This window comes from Musa acuminata, chromosome BXJ2-4 (assembly GCF_036884655.1).
Source record: "Musa acuminata AAA Group cultivar baxijiao chromosome BXJ2-4, Cavendish_Baxijiao_AAA, whole genome shotgun sequence".
Taxonomy (NCBI): domain Eukaryota; kingdom Viridiplantae; phylum Streptophyta; class Magnoliopsida; order Zingiberales; family Musaceae; genus Musa; species Musa acuminata.
In genome coordinates this window covers 33,616,962-33,640,000 of record NC_088341.1, presented here as the reverse complement: position 1 = coordinate 33,640,000, position 23,039 = coordinate 33,616,962, and the positions used below count along the sequence as shown (strand labels likewise).

At 38.8% G+C, this 23,039-nt stretch overlaps 4 protein-coding genes across 12 annotated transcripts; 1 reads left to right on the top strand and 3 right to left on the bottom strand.

The window, feature by feature from the left end:
• Positions 1 to 5,024: 5,024 nt before the first annotated feature.
• On the bottom strand, positions 5,025 to 5,718 carry LOC135609144 (CDGSH iron-sulfur domain-containing protein NEET-like). Its single transcript, XM_065102236.1, has 2 exons — positions 5,398 to 5,718; positions 5,025 to 5,327 (listed from the first exon to the last, which is right to left on the bottom strand). Exons 1-2 carry the CDS (start codon positions 5,631 to 5,633, stop codon positions 5,228 to 5,230), a joined length of 336 nt encoding a protein of 111 aa, XP_064958308.1. The 5' UTR covers positions 5,634 to 5,718; the 3' UTR covers positions 5,025 to 5,227.
• Positions 5,719 to 6,718: 1,000 nt separating this feature from the next.
• Positions 6,719 to 10,275, bottom strand: LOC135610427 (probable LRR receptor-like serine/threonine-protein kinase At1g12460). The gene is made up of 2 exons (XM_065104926.1): positions 8,514 to 10,275; positions 6,719 to 8,419 (listed from the first exon to the last, which is right to left on the bottom strand). The coding sequence occupies exons 1-2, from the start codon at positions 9,704 to 9,706 to the stop codon at positions 6,940 to 6,942; spliced, it is 2,673 nt and encodes an 890-aa protein (XP_064960998.1). The 5' UTR covers positions 9,707 to 10,275; the 3' UTR covers positions 6,719 to 6,939.
• Positions 10,276 to 11,956: 1,681 nt separating this feature from the next.
• Positions 11,957 to 17,049, bottom strand: LOC135610425 (barley B recombinant-like protein D). Of its 9 annotated transcripts, none has more exons than XM_065104919.1 (6): positions 16,911 to 17,049; positions 16,406 to 16,560; positions 14,623 to 14,655; positions 14,299 to 14,448; positions 13,995 to 14,105; positions 11,957 to 13,163 (listed from the first exon to the last, which is right to left on the bottom strand). In XM_065104919.1, exons 4-6 carry the CDS (start codon positions 14,317 to 14,319, stop codon positions 12,192 to 12,194), a joined length of 1,104 nt encoding a protein of 367 aa, XP_064960991.1. In that variant the 5' UTR covers positions 14,320 to 14,448; positions 14,623 to 14,655; positions 16,406 to 16,560; positions 16,911 to 17,049; the 3' UTR covers positions 11,957 to 12,191. The 9 variants fall into 9 exon arrangements, with proteins under 9 accessions (XP_064960991.1, XP_064960995.1, XP_064960996.1 ...); XM_065104923.1 differs by having other exon boundaries at positions 14,261 to 14,448; positions 16,446 to 16,560; XM_065104924.1 differs by having other exon boundaries at positions 14,283 to 14,448; positions 16,446 to 16,560.
• Positions 17,050 to 20,656: 3,607 nt separating this feature from the next.
• On the top strand, positions 20,657 to 21,976 carry LOC135608752 (arginine decarboxylase 1B, chloroplastic-like). The gene has a single exon (XM_065101789.1). It carries the CDS (start codon positions 20,657 to 20,659, stop codon positions 21,974 to 21,976), a length of 1,320 nt encoding a protein of 439 aa, XP_064957861.1.
• The last annotated feature ends 1,063 nt before the right edge of the window (positions 21,977 to 23,039 follow it).

Here is a 23,039-nt window from a genome sequence, read left to right as displayed (position 1 = left end):
CTTGAATAGAAAATAATAAAGAAGCCTAAACCTCTCTCCTATGTATCAAAATTAATCTTTTAAGATTTTTTACTCTCATTAATTTTTTTTATTTTTTAAGAATCTTATATTACCCTACTCTATTAGAATAATAAAATATATATTCCTTGATTTTTTAATAGGTAATAAAATATCCTAAAATAGTTCTTGATCGAATTCTTTTTTCATATGAATTAAACTCTTATCTTTGTAGAACAATCATATATATATATATATATATATATATATATATATATATATATATATATATATATATATATATATATATATATATATATATATATATATATATATATATATATATATATATATATATATATATATATATATATATAAACTATGTTTTATATAAGTTTATAACTTAAATGGAGTTCATAAAACTAACTTAAAAAATTAACTCAAGATATACATAGATATCATAAAAGCTTAACCCACGTTGACTCAAGTATTGAATAATAACTCATTATTCTTTTAGTCATATCTATAAAAATATAATTTTACCTTTTAGTAATATCATTTTATTGTGACATACCTGATAAAATATACTCAGCATAAATACATTATCTTTCTAAGAATATAGTAAAATGGTCAAAATTCTAACCTGTCTCATTATATTTATTATAGAATTCATCACCCATATCAGAATTCCACCCGTAACACAGGCTATCACTTTCATTTTGAGACAATTCCTCATAATGATAATCTTTTATATTATTTTAATTTTTAGGTTAAAAAATCTCTATATATTATTGGTAACATATGTTGAAACACTAGAATCAATCTATCAAATATTAAAGAAAACTTTTGTAATATTTAATTTGAAGTATATAAAGATCAAGTTTATATATTTTTTTAACCAAGTGTGATGTTTCATAGAGTCCTTCTCCATATGTCTTTTCTTGCCACAAAAAACACTTTACTATAAAGACCTTCTTTCCATTAATCTACTTAGCATTTTCAAGCTCGATAAATTTATTTGGAGGATGATATTTTAACCTTTTTTTATTACTAGCTCCTTAAGTAGTAGCTAAAATATTATATTTTTTTTTTACCTTCTAGCCCTAACAAATTTATTTGGTGGATAATGTTTCAACATTCTTTTCTTATTATTAGCTCCTTAAATAATAATCAAAATATTATATATTTTTTTTACCTTGATCTTAATTCTTCTTAAACACACATACTAATCAGCTTATTTAAGTCTCATTTATCATCATTTGTATTATAATGAATCTTATATGGGCTAAATTAAAGATAAAAAGAATAAAAAATAAATTACACAAGAAAAGACTCATTCATATTCATATTTAATATTTTAAGTTTCATAGTCTTGTTAATTATATTGAAGATGTGATCTTGAATCTCTTAAATGTCATTAAACTAAGTCATAATCAGTTCTTTTATTAATATATCAACTAATGATTTATCAGTAGATTTATACTTGTCTTTAATGGTCATCAAATATTCATGTGCACTAGTTATAGTTGATAATAAAGTCTTGATGTTATTTATAATTGTCATTCTTATAAACATTACAGTGAATATATTAAACTTTTTTCAAATATTTATTTTATTAAAAAATTATTTTATAGTGCTTTCATTACAAAGTTTAAGAATCTTTTAATAAACAATGCTTAGTTAATATCTAATACACTAAGTGTGAACTGCATATGTTTTAATTATTCTGAATAATTTGAACAAAAGAGTATAGAGATATTAAAAGCATGAGAATACATAAAATGAAGTATCATTGTAAAATAAAAATTAACATTAAACATATTTCACAATGAAGTATCATTATAAAATATTATCCACATTTCATATTTTAATAAAATATTAATATATCTAGTGTTCACTTAAGATTATTTATGGACTAATATCATCCTTATGGAATAGTATTTTTCATTTGGATGTATAATACTAAATTACAAGGATATCCTAAATAGTATCATCCTATCTTATCACATAATTAGTGGAAGTAAATTCTCTTTTAATTTTATCTAAATCTTATAATTATGTGTACCATTATAAATATTATTATATTAATATTATTTAAAATTAATTATTTAATATAATTTTATAAGTTATTAGTTCATACCACTTTGGTGGGTACAATACCAATATAATAATATAAAATATAGTTTAAGACATATTATAAATAATAAAATATTTATTATAATTCATATCCCATAAGTCTATCATCCTAAGGTAACTTGATAATTAGTAGTCAGATAAAATTTAGGAATATAAGTCATAAATAATATTTACTAAATTTTTGTTATGTTATTTGATGTATAAATAATTTAATAATAATAAAATAATAACTATAATAATTATTAAACACTAATCAATATTTAAAAAATTGTAGGATAATTGTAATCATGATAAAACATAAATAATACCTTTATGTAAAAAATTATTATTTTATAATTTTAAATATATACACATAAAAAACTACATTAAAATCCAAGAACGATAATTAAAATTTAATTATCATGAGAAAATTATTTTCACCAATATGTCATATAAGAAAAAAAATATAATTTATATATTTTAAATTCTATAAAAGTTCAAAAAAAATTAATCAATCCTACTTAATTGGATAGCCTAAATTGAGCTATAGCCAAATGAGTAATCCAAAATTGGACAACCAAAGTTGGGCACAACAACCAATGCAATCAATCAAATTAGTTAAAATTAAGGTTGAATAACGTCAAATTAGGGCTCAAAATTGCAATCAATGTAACATCCAAATTTAGGGTTAAAATCACACTTAGATTAATTTGGGTCAAAATTAAAGTTGATCGAGGCCAAATCGATCAAATTAGATTTTAGCATGGTTAAAATCTAGAGGCTCAAATCAAAAAATCCCAAATAAGATAAAAAGTCAAAAATTTATCAAAATCCTTGTCGCTATTATGGTCGCATGCTCTTCATCTACGGTCAATCTCCATCGTTGACCAATGTTGCCTGATGATATAGTAGTGTCATCGCCCATCGACTACCGTGCATGACCATCATAGTAGAATGACATAACCCACTAACCATCGCTAGTGCATAACCTCCATATCGTGATATCCTCTTTGGTCAGCAACCACTAATCCGATGGCCAACATCTTAACATCGTTGGTCCATACACCACCACCTTTGCTAAATTCTACCATCGTGGACATTATAGTAATGCAGGGTTGCTGGGCTATCAGTCACAACTCGAGCTTGATGGGCTAATTGTCCTATCAACTTTGTTTCACCCCACTAGTCAAAATGCTTCAACTAAAGTTTATAGTAGTACACTCATCAAACAATTCAATCTTAATCTAGCTCACTTTCAATGAGACTAATCGAGATGTTATAATCTCCCCCACTCAAGAGATTGATGTCCTCGTCAAGATTCAACATAGCCCAGATCAAACCCTAATATGGTCTATGTGAGGCGTAGTCTAATGGTGACTCCACGTCGTGACGAGTCCTCTAACTCCATCCACAAATAATCATTTCCTACTCAAGCCCCTTCATCATATCCAAATACTATGTCAACTCTGATACCAAATGTCATAACCTGAGCCTAACGGGTTAATTGCTCTATCAACTTTGTTTAACCTAAACCACTGGTCAAAATACTTAAGTTAAAATCTATAGTAGTAGACTCATCAAACAAGTCAATTTTAATCTAACCCACTTTCGATGTAGGACTAATCGAGGTATTACACTATTACGTATAATACTACTATTGCATGTGCAAGCGCTATATAGGGCATGGCAGGTTGTTGCCCTCCATAGCGATATCACTCTTCCATCACTATCGATAGTAGTTGTTGCCCATTGTACCCATGGTCCAGTGCAAAGCCCACAACACCACACTCAATAGGGGTCGTTGCACTTTTACTTCCCACCATGGATGGTCGCTACATAGCAACAACTCTTGACAAGAACAACAATCACAATAGGCAATAGGCTACTTATGGTCGTCAACGAAATTGATAATAATGCTCTTTCATTCGCAACTTCCTCGTGTACGTGAAGAACCTTGTAAAGTCCATAATCTAACAAGAGATTAGATTTACAGACTCAAGTGAGTCACATGAAAACAAACAAATCATCACATGAGCAAAATAGAAACACCCTTTCGATAATAAGAAGAATAGATCTTTTACAAAATAGATCTAATACTTTTACGATCTAAGTTAATTTTAATTTCAAACATGTAGCTCTAATACCTAAGTATAAAATTATAATTATGTATTTATGAGAAATAAATTTAATATCAGAATATGAAATTAGATAATAATAAGATTAAAATGCATACCTTTTGAAATCATTCAAAATATCTTTATTTAATTCATAGATTATACTTTATAGTTAGATCGGTAGGGTGCAGTAGTATCGTCTTCTTCTATTTTATATTTTTTATAGGACTAAAGGGAGATAGGAATAAATCACTTATTTTATCATTTCTAATAGATTTTATCTATTTACATACGAGAGAAAAAAAAATATTTATAAATAATTATGAGAGTCTCTTCCATCGAACATCTCTTAGGGAATTCTATCATATTTCTTTTTTATTAGTCAATCTTGTCAAACTTTTTTTTATTGACTAATAATCATAAACAAAATTTTATAGAGTTATAATATATCTTATCTAATTAAATAGTATCACATAATACATAATCTAATGTGATTAACCATATGATTTGTATGACCGACTTTTTCCTCGCTTATCATATTGTGAGGTTAACAGTACTGCTACTATTCATTTTTTGAGGTTCAATCTATAATTTAACACAATCACTCTTTCGTAGCAAAGGAACACAATCTTTCTCCATTTCTGCTTCGGAATTCGTAGATCTCCAGCAATCGAAGATGGATTGGGTTTTAATAGGAACATAATATAAAATAAACCAGCGATCATTAACAAAACACATCGATAAGTTGGTAGAAAAGCATCCTCCAACTCAAGCAACATAGAGTATAATCACCAACGCTGCACGAAGTTGCACTACATTCCAAGAAGCAAATATTGATCTCTCCAAAACAAAGACGAACAAACTTAACATAAGCAGCGGAAGGAATCGTATGAACTGAGCATCCAACAAAGTCACCTGCTCCAAGACAATTATACTCTTTGGCTCTGATTCCAGTGAAAGCATTCATTCAGCACGAGGTTTTCAAGGATCGGACTTGTGCGTTATTTCTTGAGAAGCAGCGGCCCAACGTTGTCGCCGGTAGCTTTGTTGTGCTTCACATGGCTGCCGTCGCAGAGAGGGAACGTGCCCGATCTCCAGCACCTGACACATCCAAAGCCAATGAGCTACAAACCACGCCATCGAAGGCGACGACAGGGGATTTTAGACGTACCGGCAATACGCGGTGAGGGGCTTGGAGAGCTCGGAGACGACGACGGAGTCGACGACCTTCTCCTCGTTCTTGCGGACGTCAGGGTTGATCCCCACGCCCTCCGCGCGCACCGCGACGGTGGAGGAGCCGCGGCGGAGAGGGGCCGCCGCTGGGACGCGGTTCCTGTGGAGGACCTCCACGGACGACTGGCTGTAGGAGAGTCGAGCCCCGGCGGCAATCACCACGGAATACGCCATCTCTCTGCCTGTTGGTTTCGCCGTCCACGGCCGATCGATCTTCCTCCTGTAGCTGTGAATGGTAGGTGGGGATTGTGGATAGTATCGTTGCCTGCGACGCGGTTGTGTGGAGAGCACGAGCTATGGGAGGATTGACACGATTGGAAGGCGGACGTAATGACACGTAATATTATTATTTTTATTAAAATAATATCCGATTTGGTTCACACGTGCATGCTATCCTCTAAATATCTCTTCAAATAATTATTTAGACCAACAGTTTGGAATTGGCATTGGTAGATCTGACATGTTTTGATTTGAATGGAGACTAAAACGGATCGATCAACGGTTCAATGATTTCGAACTTAATATCTGATTATTCAATATCAATATTATCTTCTACATTCTACTGTAAAAAGCGAGACTTGAGGAATATACTGGCACAAGCACACACCATATTTGGGTAGAGGGGAAAATATCATAGACGAGGCAAAGCATGAGAGATGAGGAACCACATAAACAAATAGACATTGAATCATTCTCTGTTACTGAGTTTCTTGTGGCTTTGCCAATATCCCGATGCCAAAAAGAATCAGTTTTCATGCAAGTTGAAATTGTTTGAGTAACATTCAAGTGGTGGAAAACAAATTCACTATTTAGCAGTATGTTGGAAGATGAAGAGTCCATTTCAAAATCAAAGGACTCTGAGAGTAGATGCAATGAAACCTCCTCCTACACAATAAAAAAGTATGCTAACGATAAGGTATTTCATGTACCACAAAGTGTTTAGGCAATAATCTAATGGAAGAATGTGATTGCTCTAGGGAGAATATTGACAGATGATGAATCTGGATACCTTTCTTTAGGCTTCCCATCCCACTCAAAGAAGTTGAAATTACAAGCCCTTGACTGCTTTCAAGCTTCAACCATCTTAGGTTTGCCAGTTTTCTCTTGAAAGATGCTTCTACTGCCAATACATGCTTCTGAAACTAAAATGAACAATAAGATGTTATCTATTTATAGGAATTGCCACTTGTAGGAAGGCATTCATGGGTTGATTAAGTGGTTCCTTCATCAAAATGTACTCGTTCCACTATAACAGCCAGTAGAAATGAATGTTCCGACACCACTCTTGCTATTATCTGCAGTATCTGCCGATGAACAATTTGCAACGAATGGAAATTCACATGAAAATACAATGACGATTGTGATCGAAGAAAAAAAAATAGAAATAAAAAAAGAATGTAACTTTTCTAATTTTGAGGGTTCTATCCAGTCCCTGTATCGTCATCATGCACCCAATTCATGATTAGCCTCCAGAGACAGATCATGAATTGGGTTTGATCGATTCCAGAAACTGCACAACTTCTGCCATACTTGGCCTCCTCGATGGGGCTTCAGACGTGCATATCAAACCTAACTTAAGAACCTGAATCAATTCAGTCTCTACAAAACCCCTCAGGTTCCTGTCAAAGCAATCGGACGCAGTTCTGTTCTCCAGCACACCCCTAACATAATCCTGCAACACCACCACCTTAGCTGCACCTGAGCTTTCCACTGGTTTCCTCCCGGTAACAATCTCCAGCAGGACAACCCCGAAGCTATAGACATCACATTTGTCGCTATATCTCAAGCTCTGGGAAGCTAGTTCTGGAGCAACATAACCTACTGCCATATGAAACTTTGTTAAGTTGAAGCTACCAAGGATCGGCAGCAACTTCCCCAACCCATAATCAGAGAGCTTAGCTTCATATTCTTCATCTAATAGTATGTTAGTGGACTTGATATTAAGATGCAGGACTTGGGGCCTACAGTCATGATGAAGATATGCAAGAGCCCTTGCTGCCCCAATGGCTATATTGAACCTCCTAGACCAGAACAATTCACCCCTGCCACCGCTACTACTGCTTCCTGAGTGTAGATCAGGAGAGCCATGGAGGTGATCATATAGATTCCCATTAGAAACAAATTCTGAGAGAATTAACTGCATAGTGGATGACCAGTAGTAACCATGGAATGCAACTAAATTAAGGTGCCCCAGGCCACCAAGGCGTCCAATCTCCTGCTCGAACTCCTCTTGGTTCCTGATCCTGCCTAGGGTCTCAAGCTTCTTCACCGCGATTGAAACTCCACCCTCAAATGTGGCTTTGTAGACAGTCCCAATGGATCCACCACCAACCATGCAGTCTTTGTCAAGCAATGCCTTGGTTCCTGCCTCCCAATCTTCATACCTAGATGGCAAACTCTTGCTGAAAAGAACCAGCTTTCCGATGATCACATTTGAGCCTGTTGATGCTGGAGGAGTGCTCTCGGATACCAAAGTCTCTTCCTCCATGACCTTCTTCCCATACGCCTGGATGTTCATGACTGTTACCACACAAACACCATTGAGTATTATAGCAGCAGCCACAATGGCTATAATGGCAGGGATGGTCAATACTCTTGTTCTTCGAGAAACATTTCCTGATGTGCAAGGGGTACTTAGCGGAGGGCCACATAGTAACGAATTATTCAAGAAAGCAGAAGGTCCAAACTGCTGGATTGTGGCCGCCAAAGGAATGGCCCCAGAGAGGTTGTTGTGAGATACATTGAAGTAAGTTAACAATGTCAGACCTCCAAGAGAGTCAGGTATCGTTCCAGTGAGCGAATTGTCAGAAAGGTCAAGGTATACAAGATTTGAGAGCTGGCCCAAGGTTGAGGGGATGCTCCCGTTGAGCTGGTTTTGGTGCAGGTCGAGGTGTTTGAGGTAGGTCATGTTATAAAGGGTGTCTGGGATTACTCCGGTCAGGTCATTGCCCGACACATCCCTGCAAAATCACAGCTCTAAAACTCATTAATTGTGCGAAGAAATGATCATAGAAAGGATTAATGAATTGGGAAATTTTCCCAGGAAGAACTCACAGCTCAAGAAGGAATCTGCAATTGCTCAGGGTGATTGGGATCTCGCCGGAAAGCTGAAGATCTTGGACCTCCAAAATCTGAAGCAGCTCAATCCCATCAAGCTGGGCCGGAATCGAGCCCCCAATGCCAGCATTGTTCCCTAGCCTAAGAATAGAGAGAGACTTCAAGCTCCCAATTTCTGGCGGAATGCTTCCGCTGAGATTGTTAAAACCTAAGTCAAGAAACCTGAGACCCCGGCAATTCGCTATGCTTGGCGGAATTCTACCGCTCAACTCATTGCTGGAGACATCAAAGAACCTTAATTTCTCACTGCAAACACTAATCTCGGGTATTTCCCCATGAAATTTATTAGATGATACGTTGAAGTAGCTAAGATTTTGGAGGCTAAGGAGATCGAAAGGCACCGTTCCGGAGAAAGAATTGCTCCCGAGATCGAAAAGCTCCAGGCTTTGGCACATTGAGACCTTATCAGTGACGGTTCCCGACAGCGAATTTCCCCTCACGGAGATGTAGTTGATGTCCGGCGGCTGGCAGATCTGAGGAATGAGTTCTCCGGTGAGATTGTTGAAGGACAAGTCGATTCCGACGAGTCTCGAGCAATTGGCGATATCGGCAGGGATCGGACCGGATAGGGCATTATGGGAGAGCGACACGAACCGCGTCCTGACGCAGCTGCTGAAGAGAATAGCCGGGATCTCGCCAGAGAAGGCATTGTAGGAGAGGTCGAGGAGGCGGAGCCCGGGGAGACCGCCGAGGAACCCCGGGACGTCGCCGGACAGGAGGTTGCGGCTGACGTTGAGTTTGTGGAGAGTCTGGATCCCAGCGAACTCCGGCGGCACCCCGCCGGAGAAGCCGTTGCCGAAGAGAGAGATGATCTGGAGGGATCGGAGGCCGGCGAGGGAGGCGGGGAGGGTCCCGACGAGGTCGGCTCCGTGGACGAGGATCTTCACCACGGCGCCGGCATCGTTACAGAACACGCCAACGAAATCGCGGCAGGGATCGCCGCCGGCCACCCAGGACGCGAGCCTTCCGCCGGGGTCGGACGTCACGTTTCCCTTGAACTCCAGCAGTATCTCCTTCTCAGCAGCCGCCGCCGCCGCATTTTGCGCCCCCGCCCCCTGCGGCGCCGGCCCTAATAAGACGACGGCAACGGAGATGACTAAGAGGTAGAACAAACGACAGCGGCTTCTCATTTTAGACGGCGGTTAGTCCATCTGTGAGGAGAGAGGACTATACTAGTGGCGGCGGCGGGGATGGGTGCGGTCACCGTCGTCGACATGGCCGTTGTGCGGCGTAAATGGAGCAGTGGCATTAACAACAAAGTGGAAGGAGGGAGTAGGTGAGCGGTTTATTATTAGGGGGAAGCGGTATTAAATTGGTGGGGAGTTCCGCCGGTGAACCGAAGGAGATGGGGAAGCACGTGGTAGAGGCCCAGTTTCTGTCCCTCTGTCTCGCTTTCCGCCCATATTTCTCCTCTTTCCGGGCTTCAGAAATTAATGCGTGGGGAGGGGAAAGGTTCGTGGTGGTGAACGTACATCTCTGCTCGAGCTCGGTGGAACCATTGATTGTTTCATGCCGTCTCCCATCCCTAGCCAGAGTCGGAAGAAGGCCAAAAAAGAAAGGAACGGTGAGAGCTTGAAGACTTGTAGACCTCTTCTCAAATGTTGTGGAAAACCAAGCTTTGTATGGCTCTGCTCTGAACAAAATGTGCATGATACTGTCTGTCACAATGTATGGGAGAGAGAGAGAGAGAGAGAGAGAGAGAGAGAGAGAGAGAGAGCACTAGAAATGGAGAATCTCTTGTGTTTGTGGTTGGCTATATGGTGTCTGGTCCAGACAAACAAAAACGTGGCAAAACAGAAGTCAGCTACTGTGTTTAGAAAGAGGGTTTAAGCTCTCTTAGTGTTAGCTATATGACTGGTTTGTCTTGGTTAGATGCTACCAAGCAGATGATAGCTACTATTTGGTGAATGCCTTTTTATCTCTAACAGATGCATGTTCTTGTTTAAGCAGAGAAAGAAGAGTGATTAAGAAAGACAGAGTGTTGCTTGTTTGTGAAGCAGAGACAGGAGATGACACCATCATATTAACAGCAACCGAGTGGTGCTCTTTGGCAACTCTTTTATGTGATTGGAATAGAATAAGATTCCTGGAGACTTTAGCTCACCAGCAAGCCAAACCCAGAGCTCAAAAGGAAACCTTTCTGGAGCAATGATTGATGGAGTCCATTTCAGCTAAAGATGGATTACTCTATTGGGCTGTCGATGTTGTTAACTCCCACATCATAATTTGAGATGACCCCACCAAAAATGGTGGACTGAGAAGAAATGAAAGTGAAAAATGGAGTCACATGCATCCTTTTGAGCAGCCAGATTTACATTATTGTCTAACATTATCACTATCCAAATAAATGATCTGTATATTGGACATGACTATTGTAAAATGTATTTTACAAGATGAGACACAGAAGAGATGGGTGGACTTGGCGTAAAGGACACTCAATATAGTGTGTCCTTGGTGGGAATCTTTTCTCTTTCCAGCAGCACAATACGATGAATGCTTTCGTTGCCAGAGGACTCCCCTCAAAGAAACCACAAGTCAAGCGAAAAGAAAGGAAACAAACAGCCGGTAGAGACGGGTTTGATGATTAGTTATGTTCATCGAGTTGGCCACGAGAAGGCATCACATCAGTTCAAAGTCTGAATCATCTCTGTAAACACACTCTCCAAACTTCATTCATTCATTTACCTCATTTATCGCAAATTTAACTGATATTCTATTATGCTTTAGGCAGTAATTAAGTTTCATCGTCTTGATTGAAAAGAAAATGAACATATTTGCACTGTTTTGATTTCCCCAACTGTGCAAATCTCTTCATTTTGCTTCCAATAAAGATGACGAAGCTTCCTTGCTGTCTAAATCATCATAGCATATCTCACAGATCGAACTCTTTAAACACTAAACATTCATGTTCTTTGAATCCAGTGCCAACCAACTCAGATTTTTCAGAAGGAAAACAGGATTTAAGAATCATTGGTTGCTTAATGTTGTTCTATCAACTGTTTTGCAGTGGAGATCAGGGTAGCTGCTAATCCTGAAGGTTTTAGTTCTTTGTTTTGGAAGATAAGATACATGAAAAAGAATCCACGCCAAAGTGAAATCTCCCTTTAAATATACAACAAACACCACCATGAATTGTGCTGGCATTTATTGGCAGCAACGTAAGTACCAATAACAGATATAGTATCGATAGCATACAAACTAAAATTCCGAAGCAAGATCTAGTTTTATCACAAAAGTACCAGATATTTCTACTTTTTCCTATTAAGAGTGTCAGTTTAGAAAGAATTATACAATTACTTTTGGAGTCATGATTTGAGAACTGGGAAATAACTAAAAAGATCTTAGTGATAATGAGTCTAGTGACCCTATATGCCAAAGAGTTCAAGAGAAGGAACTTTTTTTTTGGGGCCAAGGTTCTTGAAATTGATGCATATGTTACAGTTAACAAAAGCCATGACAACCAGTAATAGGTAGTGTTTTAACTACTACTGCATAAAACAACACTGGCCAAAAGACATATGCTTACATACAGTGGTGACTTACCTGCTACATACCTGCCCAGAGAGATTCAAGACGACAAACCACATTCCCTGACTCATAGAACTCTTAACAGAATCACTTGATGGTGATGTAGCGATTGGTGCCGTGCTTAGCCCAGTGGTCTTTGAGGTCCACCGGTAGAGACAAATCATAGCCTTCCGCAGCTAGTCTGCTTAGGAGCTTTCTGAATGCACTACCACTCATCTTGCGCCCTGCAACTCGTGCATGGCGCTTGCTGGGTATGACTGGCAGTGGATACATGGAAAGAGTCGTGGTACAGCAGGCAGACTGCCACCCTCCATTCCCCCACTTGTAGCACTGTTGATATTTTCCGGTGCACGAGCAGACTGGCACTGGCATTGTCGTGTCATCAAAAGAGACCTGGTTCAGACCTAAGTCCTGACTCTTCCATTCATGATGCTTTGTCAAAGAAACCTGCTTGTTTAGATCTTCTCCAACTCCAATTTCACCTCTCCACTCACCAGTTGTCCTTGCAATAGTTACCTGCTTGTTCAAATCATCACTCCCACCCTTTTTACTCCTCCGAGGTGCCTTCATCATCTTTTTGGATGAAGAGGCTAGTACTTTACTCTCCTTCCTTGACCTTTTAGCCTTATTGAACTTCGTTCCAGTTTCTGAACCACCTGAGTCGGGAGATGCCTCATTCGTTGGTGTCTCTCGTGTTTGTTTGCTAGGAGCATCATGTAACTGCTGTTGGGGAGAGTGGATATGCTGAAGGTGTTGCTGCTGGTGGTTGTAAATATGCTTTGTCCCATGGGAACCAAGGTGACACCCAGTTGCACAGTTACCACTCATGCCATTCTCACGGGCATATTCAAGTGCTCCAATCGCATTGTCACGTTCTATGATGGCACTATTCCTCTCCGCAACTGCAGCATCACGCTGGAGGTATGCCATGTCTCGCTCAACCAGAGCAGCTTTCTTCTCAGTGATGGCCATGTCTCGTTCTTGGAGAGCTTTTTCCCGTTCAGCCATAAGGAGCTTTATGGTTTGATTCTCCTTAAGCTGATGTTGAGGCAACATCCACTGTAACCACATCCAAATAGAATAATAAGATCAACAACTTAAGCTATATAAAGAAGGTGTATTATGATCCATGTCTAGTGTTCAAATTGTGTTGTGTGATGAAGTGGATGGCTAATTAGCTAACAATTGGTGATTAATTTTCTTTAGGCGGGATAGTGCTCGTGCTGCAAAACATGAATTGACCAGGATAAAACACAAAAACGAAGTTTCACAAGTCCCGTATCCTCATTTTATGCAAGTATAATCAAAAGGTTTCTTTTTTAAACATGAAGTGGAGCTAAAAATGATTTTAGACAAAAATGTAAGTGCAAGTAAGGCCTGCATTCTGATTCAGGAAAAAGACCAACATCAGAGAGCAGTAAGGCCTGCATTCTGATTCTACAACTTGGACTGCTCATGCATTTATTTTGGAGGTTCAACTTAAAATCTAAGTTATTATCATATTTCATAGCACCAACACCAAGATTTTGCAGTTGACATGTTTAATACTGATGAAAGTAGAGAAGAACATCCCTTAATGATAATTAAACAAAATTCTAATCAGGCAAACTAGAACAGAAGATTCTGGAAAGCCAAGTAAAATTCATCATGTTCAAATGTCTAAAAGTTGGTTTTAAATGCCAAAAGGCTAGCCAACTCTGAAATCAGAATTAGAAACCCAAAGCAAGTGATTCTCTGGTCTAATCATACCAACAGCTAAAGCTGTTCCAAATCGGGTGTACCAAACAGGAAACTAACTTTGCTAAATTTATGACTTTTCAAGTTTTCTAAATTTGATACAAACGGTGTCATAAAGGAATCAGTAATTGCTGAAAACTATTTTTATTATACCTGTGCATGAGCAGTTCTATATTGATCAGTCTTGTGTCTCCCATTTTCTCTTTGTCCAACATCATCCATAAGCACAATTGATTTGTAGGATGAATGCAAAATTTCCAGTATCTGCCAAAGTTTTATTAGAAGTGCTCATTCAGCCACATATGTTGATATGTTTTTAAGGTTATATATATATATCAAAACAAAGTAAGCACAGGTGCACTCAGGAAAAAGTTCATGTAGTGCTTATAGGAGAAAACTTGATGGCAAAAGAGAGTAACTAGTTCTGTGGAAGAGAGCTACTTCAACCAGATATTACCACCCTCTCCTTAAGAGGCATTAACTTCTTTTGTTCTTCATCATTCTGCTCCTTAAGAAGGTTAACATGGTTACAGCAAAGCAAAGAGTTGTCATCAAATCCTCATGCTCTGTAGGTCTTCAAATAGCTTCTTGTCAATTTCTCATCATTCTGTATAAACCACATTGTTGTGGTTAAAGATAATAGCAAACATGGTAGTAATAGCCCATAGATGATAATTGCACAACAATACTAGAACATGAAGAACATCCTGTTCTTGTTAAATTTTCCAACATATTTGGAAGACTAGAAGTACTAGGAGTAATCATAAGTAGAATAGCATACCTTATAGATGCCCACATGACTGTTAGCATGGCCCTACAGTCCCAAGATTGGATTAAGTTAGAACAAGCAGTAGTTTGTACGACACTAGATTACTTTGTTTTCATTTAAAAAACGCTCTAAATATTATTGTTCTTTTATTAGGTATTTAGGTATAGATGAGTGACTTAACTTATTTATTAGCAAAGTATCAAATATAGATTACAACTTTTACATTTTGTGTACATGTTTAATTTTAAATCTAACAATTAGTTTGTTGCCTTTTCTTTAAAGGTTTTGTTTTAGACTGTGATTGTTCCTCAAAGAAAACAGTATAATTTAATTACAAATTATTAAGAGATCTCTAAGAAGATGCATTACGTACACAATTTAATCTACCAAATATTTGCAAGAAAATGTGAAAACTGCAAGTGACAGCATGAGGACCTATGAATATACCTTATTTCATCAATTATTTTACTACTACTATCTTCTAGTCAATATTTGTCACATAAATGGAAGAAATTCGTTAAAGATTATGTGCTGCCATTTAATATTTGTGTCTATTGCTTTTTTACATATAAACATCCTTAAAATGGCTAATTCCCTTTCAAAAATATTGAATTACATTCAACATTCTAAACTTAGGCATTTAACATGAATGCCCTGTCATGGTACATTTATCTAGGGTCATGTTAGCCAAAAGATCATATCAAGTAAATGGTTAGCCTGACAAGGTAAAGATACTATTATGTCCTCATCAGTTAATAGAAGACCCATTTTTCGCATCAACAAATCCCTTCTCACCTAATATTCACTGTCAATTCTACATTTTTCTCCCCAATTAACGCCAAGCACCAAACCCTAATCCTTGATACAAATTCCATCATCTGCAGTTGCTCACACCACCATTCTATAGGCAATGATGCCAAGGAGTAGTACATTACATCACATGATAAGTATTATGCTTTGTTGCTCTCATGACATTTGTTAACTCATGAAGAAAATTATAAAGCACATGAGCAGAAAAGAGTAATGAGCTATAAGGGGAAAGGAACAGTAAAAAAATAATTTGATACTAAAATTTATCTGTCACAAGCTCTCTCCAAGTTAAATTCGTCCAAATGGCTATTTTAGGAAAGAAAAATGTGGATCTGGCTCATCACCATAAATAAAAAAAACAGTGATAATTACATTGGAATAAGATTCCTAATGCTACCTTTTCCAAATTCAGGTTACTATCAGTGAAGCTAGTATGCAGACAAAAATTATGAACTAGCCCTTGTACACAATGTAAAATTTGGTTGTAAATGCAGCAGCAATACTTTCCGAGAAAATCTACCTCAGGAAGTGTAAAGAACTTGTATTTCTTTCTTTCTTAATCAGTTTCAGTTGCATATATGGAACAAAGTCACCAAGCCATGACCATCTTATCTTTACAAATTAATGACATTTGTGACTATAAATCTAATGAATTATTGCTTGAAGCATCTGAAGTTAATTATGAATATGATGACAATAGGTAGCTACACTAACAATCAAACCCTAACAACGTCGTCGTGCTTAACAATTTGAGTTTAAGGCAAAGTTCACAGATTCTGATACGACATATGAACACTTCCGGCATGAACCGATTCAAACTAAAAGCTAATTGCCATGCATGATACGGACAATGCAAGACTCTCCTTTATTTCAACTCGATAGTGGCCTCATAAAAGTGCTGCAGTCTAAACTTGCACTTCATTTTAAGCACAGGAGAACACATTTCTCTTTCATTTTCAAGCAAGTGTTAGAAATACGTGTATACCGACAGCAGATAAGTATAGGAAAAGGTCTCAGCTGTCCACCTTGTATATGGACTCCGGCCGACCTCGACAGTTGTGTATCTCCAAACACCGCCATATTGAGATCACAGATCAAGAGATCCACCAACACACGAACATCTCAGCGTGAAATTCCATGCTGTAATGAAGCCTCAAGATCATTTTTCACCTTATCCAACTTAAAGCACAAATATCAACACAATAGAGTCAGCTCCAAACCGCACAAAACAAGAAATCGACGAAAAGGGGGAAGACAAATGGCAAAGCTAGGGTTTTTATCAACCAAAGAGCAATGAACGATGTCATCGAACAACTAAAGAACGGATTTTGCAAAACCAAAGACAGGAATAATTATACGCCGCTATCAACACGCTCAAAATCCAAATGTCAGCATGGAAGTGTTTCGAGTTGCAGAATCCGAGCACAATGAGATGAATTGCGAAAGAGAATCCAGAGAAGGGAAAGTCCAAAGAGAAGAAAACCTCCTACCTATCGGAAACGCCGTTGATTTCCTTCTTCGTCTCGTCCTCCTCGAGATTCTTCTCTCGCGAATCCTCCAGAAAATTTCTTGATCTCTTTTTTTTTTATTTTTTGCTCCTCTTTCTCAAGTCCTGCGGCTGTTACTCTGTTCTGACGTCCATCCCCTGTGTCAGATTGGTGAGGATCGCCTGTTTATCGTAAGCCCAACCACACCATTTCGCCGTCTAAATGGAAGGCATGACTTATGAATTATCCACGTGACAGATATTGATCGGTTCCTATTGAGAAGCCTTTGGAAACTCTGTCCGGGGTCTAACAGGGTGTAGAGTCGCGGGGACAAAAGTCTCTTGTTTACTCTTTTTCTGCCGGATTAGACAACACGGAGGTGTTTTAAAGAGTGAGACGAAATATATAGTGCATACTTGTAAAAACATAAATACCAAGGAATTAGTAAAAGTATTCGTCCTTTGTGTTTTAGGTTTTTTTTAAGTGTCTTAGTTTTTAATTTTTAATTTTTTTTATTTCTAATAACAAGACTCGTGATCTTTGTTTGATCACCTTCGTTTCGTTCCATCATGATTATTTCTATTGTGAGCCCTCCTATTATTTGACAAAGATAATATGAAAATTAAAAAAAAATTATGTGAAGATCGAATAAAGAGAAATAAAAAAAATTATGTGGCGATTGAAAAATCGAGAGATAAATTGTTGATGTCATGAGCAACAACGATCAACATTGAGAATGGAGGCTTGATGATGATGGATTGGATTAGAAGAGTAACATAAAAGCGAGAAGACAAATAAATCACATGGAGTCGATGAAACAAATGTTATCATGCGAAAGCAACGAGCGATAACGAGAGAAGAAAATTAAAAATGGAAGCACCTTGTATGAAATCACAGAGGTTTTTCTAGTGGTTCTTTTATTACAAACAAAACTTCAAAAACCACATATTAACTTATTTTACTAATTTAACTACATTACTAATCTATTTTTAATAATTAAGTGGTTGATTAATTCTGAAAATATTTTCACCTAAATGCTTAATGTATATAAATGGATGTAGGCATGCGGATAATTTTCATCCCAGAGATACGACTTGTTAATCTGAAAATAAATTTATAATCTTATTATTGAGCTCGACGCCCCCAGACAAGGAAGCTAACATTATTGGCCATCGAATGAATTGTCAATAGTTGTGGTTCCTACATGAGTGGGACGATTCCATGCCATGTTTTGTCTTATTTCTTGTGTCGTTCGTTGTTTATGTATCCAAGTGTAGAAATTGCATCGAATAAGGCCGGAAACCTACAGTTGCTTAGCACATGAAATGTCGTGGAAAATATGTGTGATGATTTGAGGTGCAGCAAAGCACGTAATCTTCACAAGTCCCTTATTATTACTGCTTGTTATATTCATTCATTGTGTTCACAAAGCAGCAAGTTCGCAATGACTAGTGAGCGGAAAGCTAACAATCTAACCTGTAAGCTCTATTCTAGAATGCTGCATATCATTCGTAAGGTCACGTACGATCTCTTCTACTTCTCATAAGAGAACAAACTGAACTACTATTAAGAAACACCAAGCTATTAAATCCATCAAGGTTGTATAAGTTTGGAATATTATGCGGGATAAGTTAGTAGAAATATCGATCAAACTAACAAAAAAATAAAAAAAAAGAATAATATATGAATAAGATAATAGTTTTAAACTCTTAATGGTGAATCCTTGTTGACGTATAGACTTTCTCATGAATAACACAGCAAAACACTCAGACCGCAAAACTATACATACACATTATTATTGTTACTTAGGTACTCAAGTTGCTCCTTGAATCGCTTGCCCGTCGAGAGCAAAAAGGGTTGAAGATACTTGTAACCGAGGCTAGTTAAATAACCAAGTGCATTTGGGGTGATGGACTATAACCAAACATATTTGGTGTCTTTTACAAACGTCTCAAGACCACAAATACTTTTGCAAGGGTGGAAGGTAATGATCATGACAAATAGATCAAATTAGGTCCATGTTGGAAAGAAGATATAGATTAGGTCCATGTTAGAGAGAGAAGCTCCTGCTATTAGGCCTATGTTAGAGAGAGAAACAACCTGATCTCTCTATCCCTTTTCTTCCTAATTGACCCTGCGACGGGTGGTCTTGGCATTAAGGTGATGGTTGGGGATCCATCGCCCTCCGCTCTGCCATCTTTTCATGCCAACACTTGATCGTTTGATGCTGCTACTTCTTCTACGAAGGATCATACTTTTCTGACTGCCTTGGTTGTAACTACATGTGCATAACCTTCAGTGACCCATCCTTTGGTACGACACCTTCTCTGACTTTGCTCCTCCACTAGAAGGGTCACAGAGATCAGGTCAAGTCGACCTGTCTAGCTGATGGAAATTACACGCATTAATAATGTGCAATAATTGGCTATTATGATGTAGATGGTTAGCAGTTCTGTGATTGGTTTACTGTTTTCTTATATTTAAAGTATTTTATAATTTGGCAAAATTTCAACTATCCTTGCGAGGAAAGATATCTAGAAGATAGATGCATGTATTCATTATTGATATAACTTGTACGATTCTTAAAGTGTGAAATTGTCATATGAAAAGAAAATGTAAGAATTGAGCCATCCTCAACTCATATCATATATATGGACTTTATATGTATAGTTGATCTTGTCTAAACCAAGTGGAAATTGAGTAATGACTGTCTTGTATTTGTCAAACCCAAGCCAACTTGAGTCTAATTTACATGCGGAATAGTACGAAAGCAATCGAAGAACTTGTAGAACCACAGAATACGCACGAATCTTCTTAATTCTCTATCAATGAGAGCGGATGCAATTAAGAAACAATCAGCTGACTTTAGAACATAAAAGAGCTTATCTTTTAAGAATTTAATATTTATTTTGATAATTAAGGATGCTCTTTCGTTCACAGAATTCATAAGGATAAATGGAATAATTAGTCGAGGAACGAGAGGATGTAGCAACAACCATGATCTGTTCATGACGTCCAGATGCGCATGAGAGGTGACGAAGAGGATGTTTGCGTATTCCCGCAAATTATGAGTCAGGAAAACGTACGAGCAAATCGTTTCACTATTTATAGACATCATACTCCATCGCATGCAAACAGGCCACTCCATACGATGCATTCTTCTTCGTCATGCTTTGTTTCTTGCCAACCGATCTCCTCATCCGTGCTTCAATCTTCTCTTTACTCGCGTGTTCTTAATCCAAGCGTGGTCTCTCCAGTAGCAGCTCGAATACGCCGGCAGCTAACAGGGACGTCCGGCTACGTGCATGGCGATCTCATCCTCCCTTTAACTAGGATCAATTATCGTCGTCTCTCGGTGAGCTTGCCACCCTGTTTCGCGTGTTTCTTTGGTCTCAGCTATTGTCCTGAGTTCGCGCGCTTCATTTGGTTTCGATCAGGAACGGAGGCCGTCAGAAGTCTCACCGGTCGTCACTGTCACCTCCCAGTGGTCCGTTGAGGGCTCGGACGAATTCTGCAAGATTGACGAGTGGGCTCGTCCTTACTTCCACATTAACAGCCGTGGTAAGGTTGTCGTCCGCCCCTATGGCACCACCACAGGTCCAGACCAGGAGATTGATATCGTGGAGGTCGTCGAGGCGGCCACCAAGCTGGTGCACTCTGGGCGACACCACCAGCTCGCTCTTCTCATCCAATTCCTTGACCTCATCCGCCATCGCCTCGAGTCCCTCCACAATGCCTTTGGTAGTGCCATGAAATCCCGCAATTACAGGTCACACTACCAGGGGGTTTTCCCGCTGAAGTGCAACCACGACCTCCTCATCATCGATGACGTCCTGCGGTCAGGCCGTGGGTTCAATTTCGGACTCCAGGTCGAGTCCAAGCAGGAGCTATTTCTCGCCATGCACGGTCTCATCCGGGGTAGCTCCGAGGCCTATCTTATATGCAATGGCTACAAGGATAAGGACTACATCAGCCTTGCCTCAGTAGCCAGTGCTATGGGCTTCAAAACCTATCTAGTCCTGGAAAAAGAAGAGGAGGTGGAGTTGGCACTCGATACCTGGCCGGAGTTCAATATCCGGCCGATGATCGGACTCCAGGGTAAGCTCTGCACATCGCACACAGGGTGCTTTGGATCCACCATCGGCTTGACGAGGGACCAGATAAGAGGTGCAGTAAGGAAGCTAAAGGAGCACGATATGATGGATCGCCTCCGACTCCTCCGCTTGGACATCGGCTCTCAAACGCCATCCTCTGCCACAGTATTCGACGCCGTGGCCGAGGCCACAGAGACCTATTGCGAACTGGCCAAACTCGGTGCTCGCATGCAAGCGATTGACGTAGGCGGCGACTTCTGCTTGGGCAACGATGGCTGCCTGTCCGGTGATCGTGAGACCAAGATGTCGGTTGTTGACGACCTTGACGAGTATGCATCCGTCGTTGTTGGAGCAGCACAGAAACTGTGTGACAAGTGGGGTGTGCCACAACCCGTCATCTGCAGCGAGAATGGGCGTTTCATACTGTCCCACCACTCGGTCCTTGTCTTCGAGCCCATATCATCCACGGCCACCGTCAAGCCGACTACCATTGTCGATCCTGTCAGGCCTAGCAACGTGAAACTCTCTGCGATTTCGCAGACACCCGGCGTCTCTGCAAAGCGTCCGTATCCTGTTATCCCGTTACACTGTCTTGACCAACAGCCGCAGGTGGAAGGGGCGCAACTGGACCCGACCGGCGGGAGCAGGGGGGTTCCACTCCACGAGCACAAACAGGATGGAGGGCGGAATTATATGGGGATGTTTCTGATAGATGGAGAGGCACTCCAGCGTGTGCATAACATCTTCGGCGAGCTCAGCTCCATACGGGTGGAGCTGAGTGACGAAGTACGCCGCTACAAGGTGACGCATGCAGTGCAAGCAGCTTCGTGTGAGGAAATTGCTCAGGAGAGGAAGCAAGACCCGAGCTTAATGCTTGAGGCTCTCAAGCAGCAGGTAAGCAAAAATGACTTGCCGCACTGGACGGTCACCGTGCTGGAGAGAGTGTTCAGGTCGAGCTTTCCTGGTGGCCGCTGAGATGGTTGCAGCTTCGACTGGGATGAGCAGGGGAGAGGAGAGGAAGCTGCACTTCGCATGCTGTGCATCCTTCCAATGCACCCTGCTTGCTTCGTGCTGTTGTGGGTTGTTGCTGTTGCTACTGCTGCGGATCCAATAAGGTTTTCGGATCAGGTGCGGATCGCACTTTGATATCCGTGAACAACTCAGTTTCTCATCCTAGTTTGACACAGTGTACCATTATTGGATCTTCAATTTAAATTTGAAGCCTACCCGATAACATCTCCGTTGCGGTATAAGAGAGAAAGCACGCATGCAGACTGTTGCATTTGAGATCAAAAACTTCAAGATTCGTGCGTTTTGCTTGGTCCCGACGTCAGCCCTTTCCGATCATACATAAATGAATATAGAAGAGACAGGTGACTATAAATGCAATGAATAATTTAATATTTAAAACACCGTATGGTTTAATATTTATCAATTAAAATGTCAACTGTCAGCGTAAAATTCTTGTCAATATCAGTTATAAGATTGTGAATAATTTTAATTTTTAAAATATTTAGTGAAGATATTTTAATAATAAATCTGAATATTTGTATCATAAAAATTATGAATAATGAGGATTTTTTTTAGTGGGTGGAGAAAGTTTTGCAAAGAAAAGGCCCATTAAGAACTCAAAATAGGTGCCAATCAAAAATCTTATTCTCTAATCCCTCATTAAAGTGTTAAACTTTTTTTTTATTTTTATCAACAAAATTAAATTTTCAATTTTTTTAAAAAAATTAAATAACCCACAAACGAAATATAGAATTTGTAATACCTTTGAGAATAAAGAGAGGGTTGGCCCCTAATCAATTTTTCCATAATCATCATTCCACATTCTATATCTAGTGATTATATGATTCAATATAAGTCTAACGAGACACCTAAACCTTTGTCTTCTATTTCTCAAACCCTTGACTTGACCTCATTCCAATTCCCAGATTCGATTGATCGAGCTTCATCACATTGGGTTATTTGATTTGGTTTGGATGCTGGTTGGGTTCAGTTTCCGAATTAAAATCATGGGGGAAGCCCCATTACA

What these genes read in the sequence shown, in the direction of transcription:
- LOC135609144 (XM_065102236.1), bottom strand. Translation starts at nt 5,633, where the DNA reads ATGGCGTATTCCGTGGTGATTGCCGCCGGGGCTCGACTCTCCTACAGC. An exon ending in CCCCTCACCGCGTATTGCCG is followed by an intron (nt 5,328 to 5,397) that starts GTACGTCTAAAA and finishes TGGATGTGTCAG; the next exon opens with GTGCTGGAGATCGGGCACGT.
- LOC135610427 (XM_065104926.1), bottom strand. Translation starts at nt 9,706, where the DNA reads ATGAGAAGCCGCTGTCGTTTGTTCTACCTCTTAGTCATCTCCGTTGCC. An exon ending in TGCAGATTCCTTCTTGAGCT is followed by an intron (nt 8,420 to 8,513) that starts GTGAGTTCTTCC and finishes GTGATTTTGCAG; the next exon opens with GGATGTGTCGGGCAATGACC.
- LOC135610425 (XM_065104919.1), bottom strand. Translation starts at nt 14,319, where the DNA reads ATGCCTCTTAAGGAGAGGGTG. An exon ending in TGCCTCTTAAGGAGAGGGTG is followed by an intron (nt 14,106 to 14,298) that starts GTAATATCTGGT and finishes AAACTTTGGCAG; the next exon opens with ATACTGGAAATTTTGCATTC. An exon ending in ATAGAACTGCTCATGCACAG is followed by an intron (nt 13,164 to 13,994) that starts GTATAATAAAAA and finishes ATGTGGTTACAG; the next exon opens with TGGATGTTGCCTCAACATCA.
- LOC135608752 (XM_065101789.1), top strand. Translation starts at nt 20,657, where the DNA reads ATGAAATCCCGCAATTACAGGTCACACTACCAGGGGGTTTTCCCGCTG.